This window comes from Oncorhynchus keta, chromosome 19, assembly GCF_023373465.1.
Source record: "Oncorhynchus keta strain PuntledgeMale-10-30-2019 chromosome 19, Oket_V2, whole genome shotgun sequence".
Classification (NCBI taxonomy): domain Eukaryota; kingdom Metazoa; phylum Chordata; class Actinopteri; order Salmoniformes; family Salmonidae; genus Oncorhynchus; species Oncorhynchus keta.
This window is the reverse complement of record NC_068439.1, coordinates 60,009,567-60,022,176: the sequence shown is the minus strand read 5'-3', so window position 1 is coordinate 60,022,176 and position 12,610 is coordinate 60,009,567. Positions and strand designations below refer to the sequence as shown.

The window sequence follows — 12,610 nt, the reverse complement described above, 5'->3', positions numbered from 1 at the left end:
GTAAACGGTGTTGGATGTGGGTTTTGAGTCTCCCTGCAACGTACAATACTACACTTGTCAACCAGAACAGTAAGGAGAAGCAAGGTAAGGTATTTTTGTTAGTTTGTTTTTCAGTGAAATGATAGATGAGGATGATAGTGAAGAACTGAATAATAATTTAGGTCAATGTTAAAAGGAGGGGGGGGGGGAGACAGAAATTGGTCTACATGGGATCTTCACTTGGATGGTAATGAGACTGACCTTTCTGAGTTGAGGCTTAAATACAAATCTAAATGTTTCTGTTGTATCTGTAACTCATTATTACTTAGGGTCTGACATGATATAAGCAACATCAAATAACAGTGCATATCAGGAGCACAGATTGATTATCTGAATTTCCATGTTTTCAACTGATTCATTTGCCCTGACTGGCCCAACAATACGCTATCTGTAGTCACATTGATTTCCTTAGTTGGTTTATTAGTTAAAGATATTTTGTGCTGTCAAGTTTTCTACGTAAGACTTTCTGGTAGTGGTAGCAGTAGCTCCATTAAGTTTTCTCTGCTACCTATTGGTGTTTATATAAATATTCTGTAGCCTATATTTTTCTGGTGTCTTTCAATTCCCTCTTCTGTTGCATGCTGGTGCCTATATTTTTCTGGTGCCTGTTGTTGGTGCCTATTAGATCCTTTCCTGTCTGAAAAGCTAAATAATTCGATTTAAGTTTTTTAAACATCAAGCTTGTTTTTCTTGTGTTCCTTTTGTTATTTGTGCAGTAGACATGACATGATTGATGACTGGTGTCAACTGCTTTTGAACAAACCTGCAACAATTTGGACATCAGCACTTCAGTGATCAACGTGCTAATGATCATAGGAAGAGCAGTGTGGCCAATAAAGGTCAAGTTAAATATTTATGAAAATCTAATTGTACCTGAACAATAAAATGGCACATAAAATACATTTTTTTCCCACACTGCACTTTCAGAAGTGTGTTTGATTTGCATAGCAACGTGTCCAAGGATGGAGTTGACACTTGATTTAGACAGTTCAGTAGGATCCCCCATTCAGAACTGACAGTGAAGCTGGCTAAGAAGTCATCAGACTGGCACAGACAAAGGGACTGGAAATGTCTAAATCAAATGTCAACTACCTTCACGCAGAGAAGGCTACTAATCTAAATCAGAAGAGCAGGCCTATAAAAGGACAACAGAGCCCTAGTCTTTTACACCAGGGCTTGGGGCCCGGCCCACGACGTAGATGTGACCAATATGGCCATACAAGAACTGAGATTATGCCAGTAAAGCATGTTGTCATTACATATAAGATGAATCTGTTTGGCATGGTACATTTGGTGGTTGTCAAGTACATTTCTTTGACTATAGACCTACCATGCTATTTGTAACCCATTTCCATTTTTATGATTGTACTTTTGTCATAATATGGGTATCAATAATGTTAGATGAGATATACAGAATCTGTTTTTCATTCAGTGAATGTCGACTTCCATATGCAGCAGAATTTATTTATATTTTCAGAAATCCAGTAACATTTTCACTTTGAAATAATATTTATGTTATATGAATTTCCTACAGTACGTCCGTCCGCACATCATTCAGAAATGTATTTTGACACTTTTTTGGAGGAATACTCTGTAGCGGTTAGAGAGTTGGGCCAGTAACCGAAAGGTTGCTGGATCGAATCCCCGAGCTGACAAAAAAAATCCCTGAGCTGTAAAATTCTGTCGTTCTGCCCCTGAGCAAGGCAGTTAACCCACTGTTCCCCGGGCGCCGAAGACGTGGATGTTGATTAATGCAGGCCCCGCACCTCTCTGATTCAGAGGGATTGGGTTAAATGCGGAAGCCACATTTCAGTTGAAGGCATTCAGTTGTACAGCTGAGTAGGTCTCCCCCTTTCCCTTCCCCTTTATTATATGTTGTTTACAATGAATTGTCTTACATAATGTATTTCGACATGACATTGGAACATGTGAGGAATTGTCCACTCACCAGGGACAGGGACATTCTAGGCAATATATAGGCAATGGCATTCTAGGAATGAGGAATGAACTTCAGCTATTATACTTAACATAACATAAATGTTTTGTAAAAATAGCAGATCACATTTCAAACAGTGTCTTTCCTACTTACAAATAAATGGCTGCACACTAAGTGTTTTTGTACAATAAGTCCAGCTGAGATTCATTATTTCAATTAGCACATTACATAAGGTTATAATGAAGATGATATCACAAGTCCCTTGATTCAGCTTAATCAGATTTTTTTATTTTTTTATCTCAGAATTACAAATCATGAAATTAAACAATAGATACTTCCATGGGCATTTTTAAATGAAGCGTGCATGATATAAGTGCTTCGGAAAAGTTACCTGTGGGGTTTTATTGTGTACTTTAAACATTATAGTGAATGTAGGTTTTTACAGTTCTTCCTGTTTTTTTTCTCAACTCCGTTGCCTTGTTTCCCCATAACAGGAATGGCAATAACAAAGAATGGGCTGAGTGTCCTTGTTCTCCTGGTGACATGCTCTGTTTTGGAAACACGGGAATTCATTGAGATTTCCAGCCTTTTTTCACAGGTATTATGTTAACGATACCTCATGCTGTCCAATAGAAACCTTCCGACAATATTTAGGAACAAATGTAACAGAATATGAGAAACTTAGCGTCTTGATGATCTTAGTAAGAGTTATGCGGTCTACTGTTAAGTTCTTGCACCATAACTATCATGATTTTTCTGGACATATTAATGGTTGAACTGGTTAGTGTGGAGTCTCGTGATTAGATGATCATACAGTATTGAACCACCCTTGAAACCCCCAAAACCTATCAAACAGGATATTCTAAATGTGGAAAATATTCTAAGATGATATGGACTCTCTGAAGCAAATGTAAATGTGGGTACTGACTTTCATTCTCTTGGTAAAGGCATTCAACACAGAGTACAACCCACATCTGTCACATGTTAGGGGGAAAAGAGCAGGTGAGTTTAGTCAACGGATCACCTTTAAATGATCTTGCAAAGCCAAACATCATCCTCTTGAATGACAATTCAAACCATGTATTTAAAAAGAGCATAGGGACTCTTCTCCTGAACGTCACCCTTTCCTCTATATCAATCCTTACAGTATTATCCCCTCGATGGAACTACATAATTGATGTTGAAGTGAACGTGTCAGACATCAAAACAATAGAGCAAATGAAGTCAGCTGTGAATTCAACAAGTCTTCCCCTCACTATCAACAACTCCACTGAAATCTCTGACGTGCACATCACTACTGGTAGTTATGCTGTTGGGCTTGCTAGTGCTAAAGATTGCTTTTCTAATTATGTAGGAGAAAAATAATTGATTGACATTTTGTTTTACATGGACATGTCCTGAAACCCATTTCCATTTCAGTGTGCTTCCCAAATGGTACTGGATTCCAGTGCAGATGTGAGGACCAGTATCGTTGGTCATATAACAACTGTGTCACATATGGATCCTGTGATGACATCACTGGTGACACATGTGGATGTATCAATGCCAATCCAGCTGATGGACAGTACTGCCAGCCATACACAAGTAACTTATTATTTGTTTATAAAATACTTGAATCTGTATTAATTAATAAACTGATATAAAAACTGAATAAACTTGATATTCGAATTGTATTTAATAACACAAATAACTGCTCTGGTTTGATATAACAATGCAAATGCATGTTCCATATATTTGATTCAACAGAACCTGTAACTCTTCTGGAGTACTTTGTGGAAGTTGAGGTCAATGTCAATGACTTAAAAGCCATAGACGAACCGAAGAACCTTCTGAAAAACCTCAGTTTACCATTTGCACTTAGTAGCATGATCAACATCACTGATCTCAACATTACTACAGGTAAGAAATATTTAAGTTCTTGATGAATTATTTTATTTAAATCGTAGAAAATGATGATTTATACTGATATTTTGTCTTTCAGTGTGCTACACAAATGGTACTGGATTCCAGTGCAGATGTGAGGACCAGTATCGTTGGTCATGTGACCAGTGTGTCTCTTATGGGAATTGTGATGACATCACATCTGAAACGTGTGGATGTATCAATGCCATTCCTCCAGATGGACAGTACTGCCAGTCGGTTCACCACCAAAGTAAGAACAAACATCCTCACACATTCGACATTTGTTAACATTTTCTAATATGTGTAACTAACCAATATCCTATTTTCTTGACCTTAAAGACTTTACAGCATGTCCAACAACAACAGCCTCTCCTACAACAGGTAATGTAGGACCAAAATATATCTGATGAATTACCTGAAAAATAAACGCATGACAATTGTGTTGGGATATTGATGGATTAAATCTATTTAATATTAGCAAGTTAATGAGTGACATTGTTCATTTTCAGTTCCAACAGTACCACCGACTCTCTATGAGTACATGATTGAAATTGAACTGAACACCACAGACGTTACAGTGATAGATCAACTGAGAGCCATTCTGAGAAATGCTATTTACCCTGTCAGAATCAACAATCTGATACAAATCACTGGTGTTAACATGTCTACAGGTAAGACTTCAATGTGCAAGTTTATATTTTGAATTGCTTTCACGCTGATTAAGTGTCATATTGATTTATTTCTTGATCTACTCTCATGTCCTCAGTTTGCTTCCCAAATGGTACTGGATTCCAGTGCAGATGTGAGGACCAGTATCGTTGGTCATGTGACCAGTGTGTCTCTTATGGGAATTGTGATGACATCACATCTGAAACGTGTGGATGTATCAATGCCATTCCTCCAGATGGACAGTACTGCCAGTCGGTTCACCACCAAAGTAAGAACAAACATCCTCACACATTCGTCATTTGTTAACATTTTCTAATATGTGTAACTAACCAATATCCTATTTTCTTCACCTTAAAGACTTTACAGCATGTCCAACAACAACAGCCTCTCCTACCTACAACAGGTAATGTAGGACCAAAATATATCTGATGAATTACCTGAAAAACAAACGCATGACAATTGTGTTGGGATATTGATGGATTAAATCTATTTAATATTAGCAAGTTAATGACTGACATTGTTCATTTTCAGTTCCAACAGTACCACCAACTCTCTATGAGTACATGATTGAAATTGAACTGAACACCACAGACGTTACAGTGATAGATCAACTGAGAGCCATTCTGAGAAATGCTATTTACCCTGTCAGAATCAACAATCTGATACAAATCACTGGTGTTAACATGTCTACAGGTAAGACTTCAATGTGCAAGTTTATATTTTGAATTGCTTACACACTGATTAAGTGTCATAATGATTTATTTCTTGATCTACTCTCATGTCCTCAGTTTGCTTCCCAAATGGTACTGGATTCCAGTGCAGATGTGAGGACCAGTATCGTTGGTCATGTGACCAGTGTGTCTCTTATGGGAATTGTGATGACATCACATCTGAAACGTGTGGATGTATCAATGCCATTCCTCCAGATGGACAGTACTGCCAGTCGGTTTACCACCAAAGTAAGAACAAACATCCTCACACATTTGACATTTGTTAACATTTTCTAATATGTGTAACTAACCAATATCCTATTTTCTTCACCTTAAAGACTTTACAGCATGTCCAACAACAACAGCCTCTCCTACAACAGGTAATGTAGGACCAAAATATATCTGATGAATTACCTGAAAAATAAACGCATGACAATTGTGTTGGGATATTGATGGATTAAATCTATTTAATATTAGCAAGTTAATGACTGACATTGTTCATTTTCAGTTCCAACAGTACCACCGACTCTCTATGAGTACATGATTGAAATTGAACTGAACACCACAGACGTTACAGTGATAGATCAACTGAGAGCCATTCTGAGAAATGCTATTTACCCTGTCAGAATCAACAATCTGACACAAATCACTGGTGTTAACATGTCTACAGGTAAGACTTCAATGTGCAAGTTTATATTTTGAATTGCTTACACACTGATTAAGTGTCATTTTGATTTATTGATCTACTCTCATGTCCTCAGTTTGCTTCCCAAATGGTACTGGATTCCAGTGCAGATGTGAGGACCAGTATCGTTGGTCATGTGACCAGTGTGTCTCTTATGGGAATTGTGATGACATCACATCTGAAACGTGTGGATGTATCAATGCCATTCCTCCAGATGGACAGTACTGCCAGTCGGTTCACCACCAAAGTAAGAACAAACATCCTCACACATTTGACATTTGTTAACATTTTCTAATATGTGTAACTAACCAATATCCTATTTTCTTCACCTTAAAGACTTTACAGCATGTCCAACAACAACAGCCTCTCCTACAACAACAACAATCTCTCCTACAACAGGACCAAAATATATCTAATGAATTGTACTAAGAGCCATGGCATTACTATTGTCTTGTCATGTTTGTCATTATGATGGATCTAAATCTATTTAATATTAGCAAGTTAATGACTGACATTGTTCATTTTCAGTTCCAACAGTACCACCGACTCTCTATGAGTACATGATTGAAATTGAACTGAACACCACAGACGTTACAGTGATAGATCAACTGAGAGCCATTCTGAGAAATGCTATTTACCCTGTCAGAATCAACAATCTGACACAAATCACTGGTGTTAACATGTCTACAGGTAAGACTTCAATGTGCAAGTTTATATTTTGAATTGCTTACACACTGATTAAGTGTCATTTTGATTTATTGATCTACTCTCATGTCCTCAGTTTGCTTCCCAAATGGTACTGGATTCCAGTGCAGATGTGAGGACCAGTATCGTTGGTCATGTGACCAGTGTGTCTCTTATGGGAATTGTGATGACATCACATCTGAAACGTGTGGATGTATCAATGCCATTCCTCCAGATGGACAGTACTGCCAGTCGGTTCACCACCAAAGTAAGAACAAACATCCTCACACATTTGACATTTGTTAACATTTTCTAATATGTGTAACTAACCAATATCCTATTTTCTTCACCTTAAAGACTTTACAGCATGTCCAACAACAACAGCCTCTCCTACTCCTCCTACAACAGGTAATGTGGACCAAAATATATCTGATGAATTACCTGAAAAACAAACGGCATGACAATTGTTTTGGGATATTGATGGATTAAATCTATTTAATATTAGCAAGTTAATGACTGACATTGTTAATTTTCAGTTCCAACAGTACCACCGACTCTCTATGAGTACATGATTGAAATTGAACTGAACACCACAGACGTTACAGTGATAGATCAACTGAGAGCCATTCTGAGAAATGCTATTTACCCTGTCAGAATCAACAATCTGACACAAATCACTGGTGTTAACATGTCTACAGGTAAGACTTCAATGTGCAAGTTTATATTTTGAATTGCTTACACACTGATTAAGTGTCATTTTGATTTATTGATCTACTCTCATGTCCTCAGTTTGCTTCCCAAATGGTACTGGATTCCAGTGCAGATGTGAGGACCAGTATCGTTGGTCATGTGACCAGTGTGTCTCTTATGGGAATTGTGATGACATCACATCTGAAACGTGTGGATGTATCAATGCCATTCCTCCAGATGGACAGTACTGCCAGTCGGTTCACCACCAAAGTAAGAACAAACATCCTCACACATTTGACATTTGTTAACATTTTCTAATATGTGTAACTAACCAATATCCTATTTTCTTCACCTTAAAGACTTTACAGCATGTCCAACAACAACAGCCTCTCCTACAACAACAACAATCTCTCCTACAACAGGTAATAATGGAGAAAGCTATATCTGATGAATTGTACTAAGAGCCATGGCATTACTATTGTCTTGTCATGTTTGTCATTATGATGGATCTAAATCTATTTAATATTAGCAAGTTAATGACTGACATTGTTCATTTTCAGTTCCAACAGTACCACCAACTCTCTATGAGTACATGATTGAAATTGAACTGAACACCACAGACGTTACAGTGATAGATCAACTGAGAGCCATTCTGAGAAATGCTATTTACCCTGTCAGAATCAACAATCTGATACAAATCACTGGTGTTAACATGTCTACAGGTAAGACTTCAATGTGCAAGTTTATATTTTGAATTGCTTACACACTGATTAAGTGTCATTTTGATTTATTGATCTACTCTCATGTCCTCAGTTTGCTTCCCAAATGGTACTGGATTCCAGTGCAGATGTGAGGACCAGTATCGTTGGTCATGTGACCAGTGTGTCTCTTATGGGAATTGTGATGACATCACATCTGAAACGTGTGGATGTATCAATGCCATTCCTCCAGATGGACAGTACTGCCAGTCGGTTCACCACCAAAGTAAGAACAAACATCCTCACACATTTGACATTTGTTAACATTTTCTAATATGTGTAACTAACCAATATCCTATTTTCTTCACCTTAAAGACTTTACAGCATGTCCAACAACAACAGCCTCTCCTACAACAACAACAATCTCTCCTACAACAGGTAATAATGGAGAAAGCTATATCTGATGAATTGTACTAAGAGCCATGGCATTACTATTGTCTTGTCATGTTTGTCATTATGATGGATCTAAATCTATTTAATATTAGCAAGTTAATGACTGACATTGTTCATTTTCAGTTCCAACAGTACCACCGACTCTCTATGAGTACATGATTGAAATTGAACTGAACACCACAGACGTTACAGTGATAGATCAACTGAGAGCCATTCTGAGAAATGCTATTTACCCTGTCAGAATCAACAATCTGACACAAATCACTGGTGTTAACATGTCTACAGGTAAGACTTCAATGTGCAAGTTTATATTTTGAATTGCTTACACACTGATTAAGTGTCATAATGATTTATTTCTTGATCTACTCTCATGTCCTCAGTTTGCTTCCCAAATGGTACTGGATTCCAGTGCAGATGTGAGGACCAGTATCGTTGGTCATGTGACCAGTGTGTCTCTTATGGGAATTGTGATGACATCACATCTGAAACGTGTGGATGTATCAATGCCATTCCTCCAGATGGACAGTACTGCCAGTCGGTTCACCACCAAAGTAAGAACAAACATCCTCACACATTCGACATTTGTTAACATTTTCTAATATGTGTAACTAACCAATATCCTATTTTCTTCACCTTAAAGACTTTACAGCATGTCCAACAACAACAGCCTCTCCTACAACAGGTAATGTAGGACCAAAATATATCTGATGAATTACCTGAAAAATAAACGCATGACAATTGTTTTGGGATATTGATGGATTAAATCTATTTAATATTAGCAAGTTAATGACTGACATTGTTCATTTTCGGTTCCAACAGTACCACCGACTCTCTATGAGTACATGATTGAAATTGAACTGAACACCACAGACGTTACAGTGATAGATCAACTGAGAGCCATTCTGAGAAATGCTATTTACCCTGTCAGAATCAACAATCTGACACAAATCACTGGTGTTAACATGTCTACAGGTAAGACTTCAATGTGCAAGTTTATATTTTGAATTGCTTACACACTGATTAAGTGTCATTTTGATTTATTGATCTACTCTCATGTCCTCAGTTTGCTTCCCAAATGGTACTGGATTCCAGTGCAGATGTGAGGACCAGTATCGTTGGTCATGTGACCAGTGTGTCTCTTATGGGAATTGTGATGACATCACATCTGAAACGTGTGGATGTATCAATGCCATTCCTCCAGATGGACAGTACTGCCTGTCGGTTCACCACCAAAGTAAGAACAAACATCCTCACACATTTGACATTTGTTAACATTTTCTAATATGTGTAACTAACCAATATCCTATTTTCTTCACCTTAAAGACTTTACAGCATGTCCAACAACAACAGCCTCTCCTACAACAACAACAATCTCTCCTACAACAGGTAATAATGGAGAAAGCTATATCTGATGAATTGTACTAAGAGCCATGGCATTACTATTGTCTTGTCATGTTTGTCATTATGATGGATCTAAATCTATTTAATATTAGCAAGTTAATGACTGACATTGTTCATTTTCAGTTCCAACAGTACCACCAACTCTCTATGAGTACATGATTGAAATTGAACTGAACACCACAGACGTTACAGTGATAGATCAACTGAGAGCCATTCTGAGAAATGCTATTTACCCTGTCAGAATCAACAATCTGACACAAATCACTGGTGTTAACATGTCTACAGGTAAGACTTCAATGTGCAAGTTTATATTTTGAATTGCTTACACACTGATTAAGTGTCATTTTGATTTATTGATCTACTCTCATGTCCTCAGTTTGCTTCCCAAATGGTACTGGATTCCAGTGCAGATGTGAGGACCAGTATCGTTGGTCATGTGACCAGTGTGTCTCTTATGGGAATTGTGATGACATCACATCTGAAACGTGTGGATGTATCAATGCCATTCCTCCAGATGGACAGTACTGCCAGTCGGTTCACCACCAAAGTAAGAACAAACATCCTCACACATTCGACATTTGTTAACATTTTCTAATATGTGTAACTAACCAATATCCTATTTTCTTCACCTTAAAGACTTTACAGCATGTCCAACAACAACAGCCCCTCCAACAACAGGTACCTTTAGAAATACCTACTGAAGACCATGACAAGGTTTTTGCAATCCTTAGAATAGTACTGTTGTCATGTCTATCGATAACCTACAGTAGGCTACATTTCATGCTATTCAAGTCATAGTTTTATCATTTAAAGCTGACCCCACAAAAGCACTAATCACAGTAACCAGTGAGGGCTGTCCAATGAGATAAAGCAGTTCATCCCACAACACAGCTCATCACAATAACCAGCAAATACAATCAAGTACCTGTGAATAGAGTTTGTTCTGAACTCATCACACATTTGTCACAATCTGTCTGTCTCTCTGTCTCTCTCTCTCTCTCTCTCTCTCTCTCTCTCTCTCTCTCTCTCTCTCTCTCTCTCTCTCTGCTTTAGACTCTACAACACCTGGGGCCAGCACTCCAGAACAAATTACTACAGTTGATAACACAACACAACTGATCACAGTTACCAGTAAGTATCATCAAGTTCTGGAGGACAAAATGTGTGTTTGTCCCCTAATGTAGACTCTACAACATATGCACCCACAACAGAACACAGTACTACAGCTGACCCCACAACACAACTGACCACAGTTATCAGTAAATACAATCAAGTACTGGTTAAAATAATTTGTTCTTAAATTCAGACATGTTTGTCACCTCCCTCCCTCCCTCCTCCGCTCTGTGTCTGTCTGTCTGTCTGTCTGTCTGTCTGTCTGTCTGTCTGTCTGTCTGTCTGTCTGTCTGTCTGTCTGTCTGTCTGTCTGTCTCTGTCTGTCTCTCTCTCTCTCTCTCTCTCTCTCTCTCTCTCTCTCTCTCTCTCTCTCTCTCTCTCTCTCTCTCTCTCTCATTTAGACTCTACAACACCTGAGGCCAGCACTACAGAACAAATAACTACGGTTGATAACACAACACAATTGATCACAGTTACCAGTAAGTATCATCAAGTTCTGGAGGAAAAAATGTGTGTTTGTCCCCTAATGTAGACTCTACAACATATGCACCCACAACAGAACACAGTACTACAGCTGACCCCACAACACAACTGACCACAGTTATCAGTAAATACAATCAAGTACTGGTTAAAATAATTTGTTCTTAAATTCAGACATGTTTGTCACCTCCCTCCCTCCTCCTCCGCTCTGTGTCTGTCTGTCTGTCTGTCTGTCTGTCTGTCTGTCTGTCTGTCTGTCTGTCTGTCTGTCTGTCTGTCTGTCTGTCTGTCTGTCTCTCTCTCTCTCTCTCTCTCTCTCTCTCTCTCTCTCTCTCTCTCTCTCTCTCTCTCTCTCTCTCTCTCTCTCTCTCTCTCATTTAGACTCTACAACACCTGAGGCCAGCACTACAGAACAAATAACTACGGTTGATAACACAACACAATTGATCACAGTTACCAGTAAGTATCATCAAGTTCTGGAGGACAAAATGTGTGTTTGTCCCCTAATGTAGACTCTACAACATATGCACCCACAACAGAACACAGTACTACAGCTGACCCCACAACACAACTGACCACAGTTATCAGTAAATACAATCAAGTACTGGTTAAAATAATTTGTTCTTAAATTCAGGTCTTCACATGTCTGTCACCTCCCTCCCTCCGTCTGTCCGTCTGTCCGTCTGTCCGTCTGTCCGTCTCTCTCTCTCTCTCTCTCTCTCTCTCTCTCTCTCTCTCTCTCTCTCTCTCTCTCTCTCTCTCTCTCTCTCTCTCTCTCTCTCTCTCTCTCTCTCATTTAGACTCTACAACACCTGAGGCCAGCACTACAGAACAAATAACTACGGTTGATAACACAACACAATTGATCACAGTTACCAGTAAGTATCATCAAGTTCTGGAGGACAAAATGTGTGTTTGTCCCCTAATGTAGACTCTACAACATATGCACCCACACCAGAACACAGTACTACAGCTGACCCCACAACACAACTGACCACAGTTATCAGTAAATACAATCAAGTACTGGTTAAAATAATTTGTTCTTAAATTCAGACATGTTTGTCACCTCCCTCCCTCCCTCACCTCCCTCTCTCCCTCCTCCGCTCTGTGTCTGTCTGTCTGTCTGTCTGTCTGTCTGTCTGTCTGTCTG

At 38.6% G+C, this 12,610-nt stretch overlaps 1 protein-coding gene across 50 annotated transcripts in view; it reads left to right on the top strand.

The window, feature by feature from the left end:
• Positions 1-12,610, top strand: part of LOC118397864 (uncharacterized) — a 32,597-nt gene continuing 19,987 nt past the window's right edge. For 26 of the 50 annotated variants that reach the window (XM_052470919.1, XM_052470903.1, XM_052470925.1 and 23 more), the window contains exons 1-30: positions 1-84; positions 2,470-2,573; positions 2,923-2,977; positions 3,123-3,275; positions 3,395-3,559; positions 3,722-3,874; positions 3,957-4,127; positions 4,217-4,258; positions 4,387-4,548; positions 4,644-4,814; positions 5,595-5,636; positions 5,765-5,926; positions 7,415-7,585; positions 7,675-7,737; positions 7,876-8,037; positions 8,129-8,299; positions 8,389-8,451; positions 8,590-8,751; positions 8,847-9,017; positions 9,107-9,148; positions 9,286-9,438; positions 9,530-9,700; positions 9,790-9,852; positions 9,991-10,152; positions 10,244-10,414; positions 10,504-10,545; positions 10,921-10,998; positions 11,382-11,459; positions 11,842-11,919; positions 12,261-12,338. In XM_052470919.1, coding sequence (XP_052326879.1) covers positions 15-84; positions 2,470-2,573; positions 2,923-2,977; positions 3,123-3,275; positions 3,395-3,559; positions 3,722-3,874; positions 3,957-4,127; positions 4,217-4,258; positions 4,387-4,548; positions 4,644-4,814; positions 5,595-5,636; positions 5,765-5,926; positions 7,415-7,585; positions 7,675-7,737; positions 7,876-8,037; positions 8,129-8,299; positions 8,389-8,451; positions 8,590-8,751; positions 8,847-9,017; positions 9,107-9,148; positions 9,286-9,438; positions 9,530-9,700; positions 9,790-9,852; positions 9,991-10,152; positions 10,244-10,414; positions 10,504-10,545; positions 10,921-10,998; positions 11,382-11,459; positions 11,842-11,919; positions 12,261-12,338 — 3,529 coding nt within the window. In that variant the 5' untranslated portion in view covers positions 1-14. Of the gene's footprint in view, positions 85-2,469; positions 2,574-2,922; positions 2,978-3,122; positions 3,276-3,394; positions 3,560-3,721; positions 3,875-3,956; positions 4,128-4,216; positions 4,259-4,386; positions 4,549-4,643; positions 4,815-5,077; positions 5,240-5,334; positions 5,506-5,594; positions 5,637-5,764; positions 5,927-6,017; positions 6,189-6,469; positions 6,632-6,722; positions 6,894-7,161; positions 7,324-7,414; positions 7,586-7,674; positions 7,738-7,875; positions 8,038-8,128; positions 8,300-8,388; positions 8,452-8,589; positions 8,752-8,846; positions 9,018-9,106; positions 9,149-9,285; positions 9,439-9,529; positions 9,701-9,789; positions 9,853-9,990; positions 10,153-10,243; positions 10,415-10,503; positions 10,546-10,920; positions 10,999-11,381; positions 11,460-11,841; positions 11,920-12,260; positions 12,339-12,610 lie in introns of all 50 variants that reach the window. The other 24 variants (XM_052470920.1, XM_052470923.1, XM_052470908.1 and 21 more) reach the window with 21 other exon arrangements.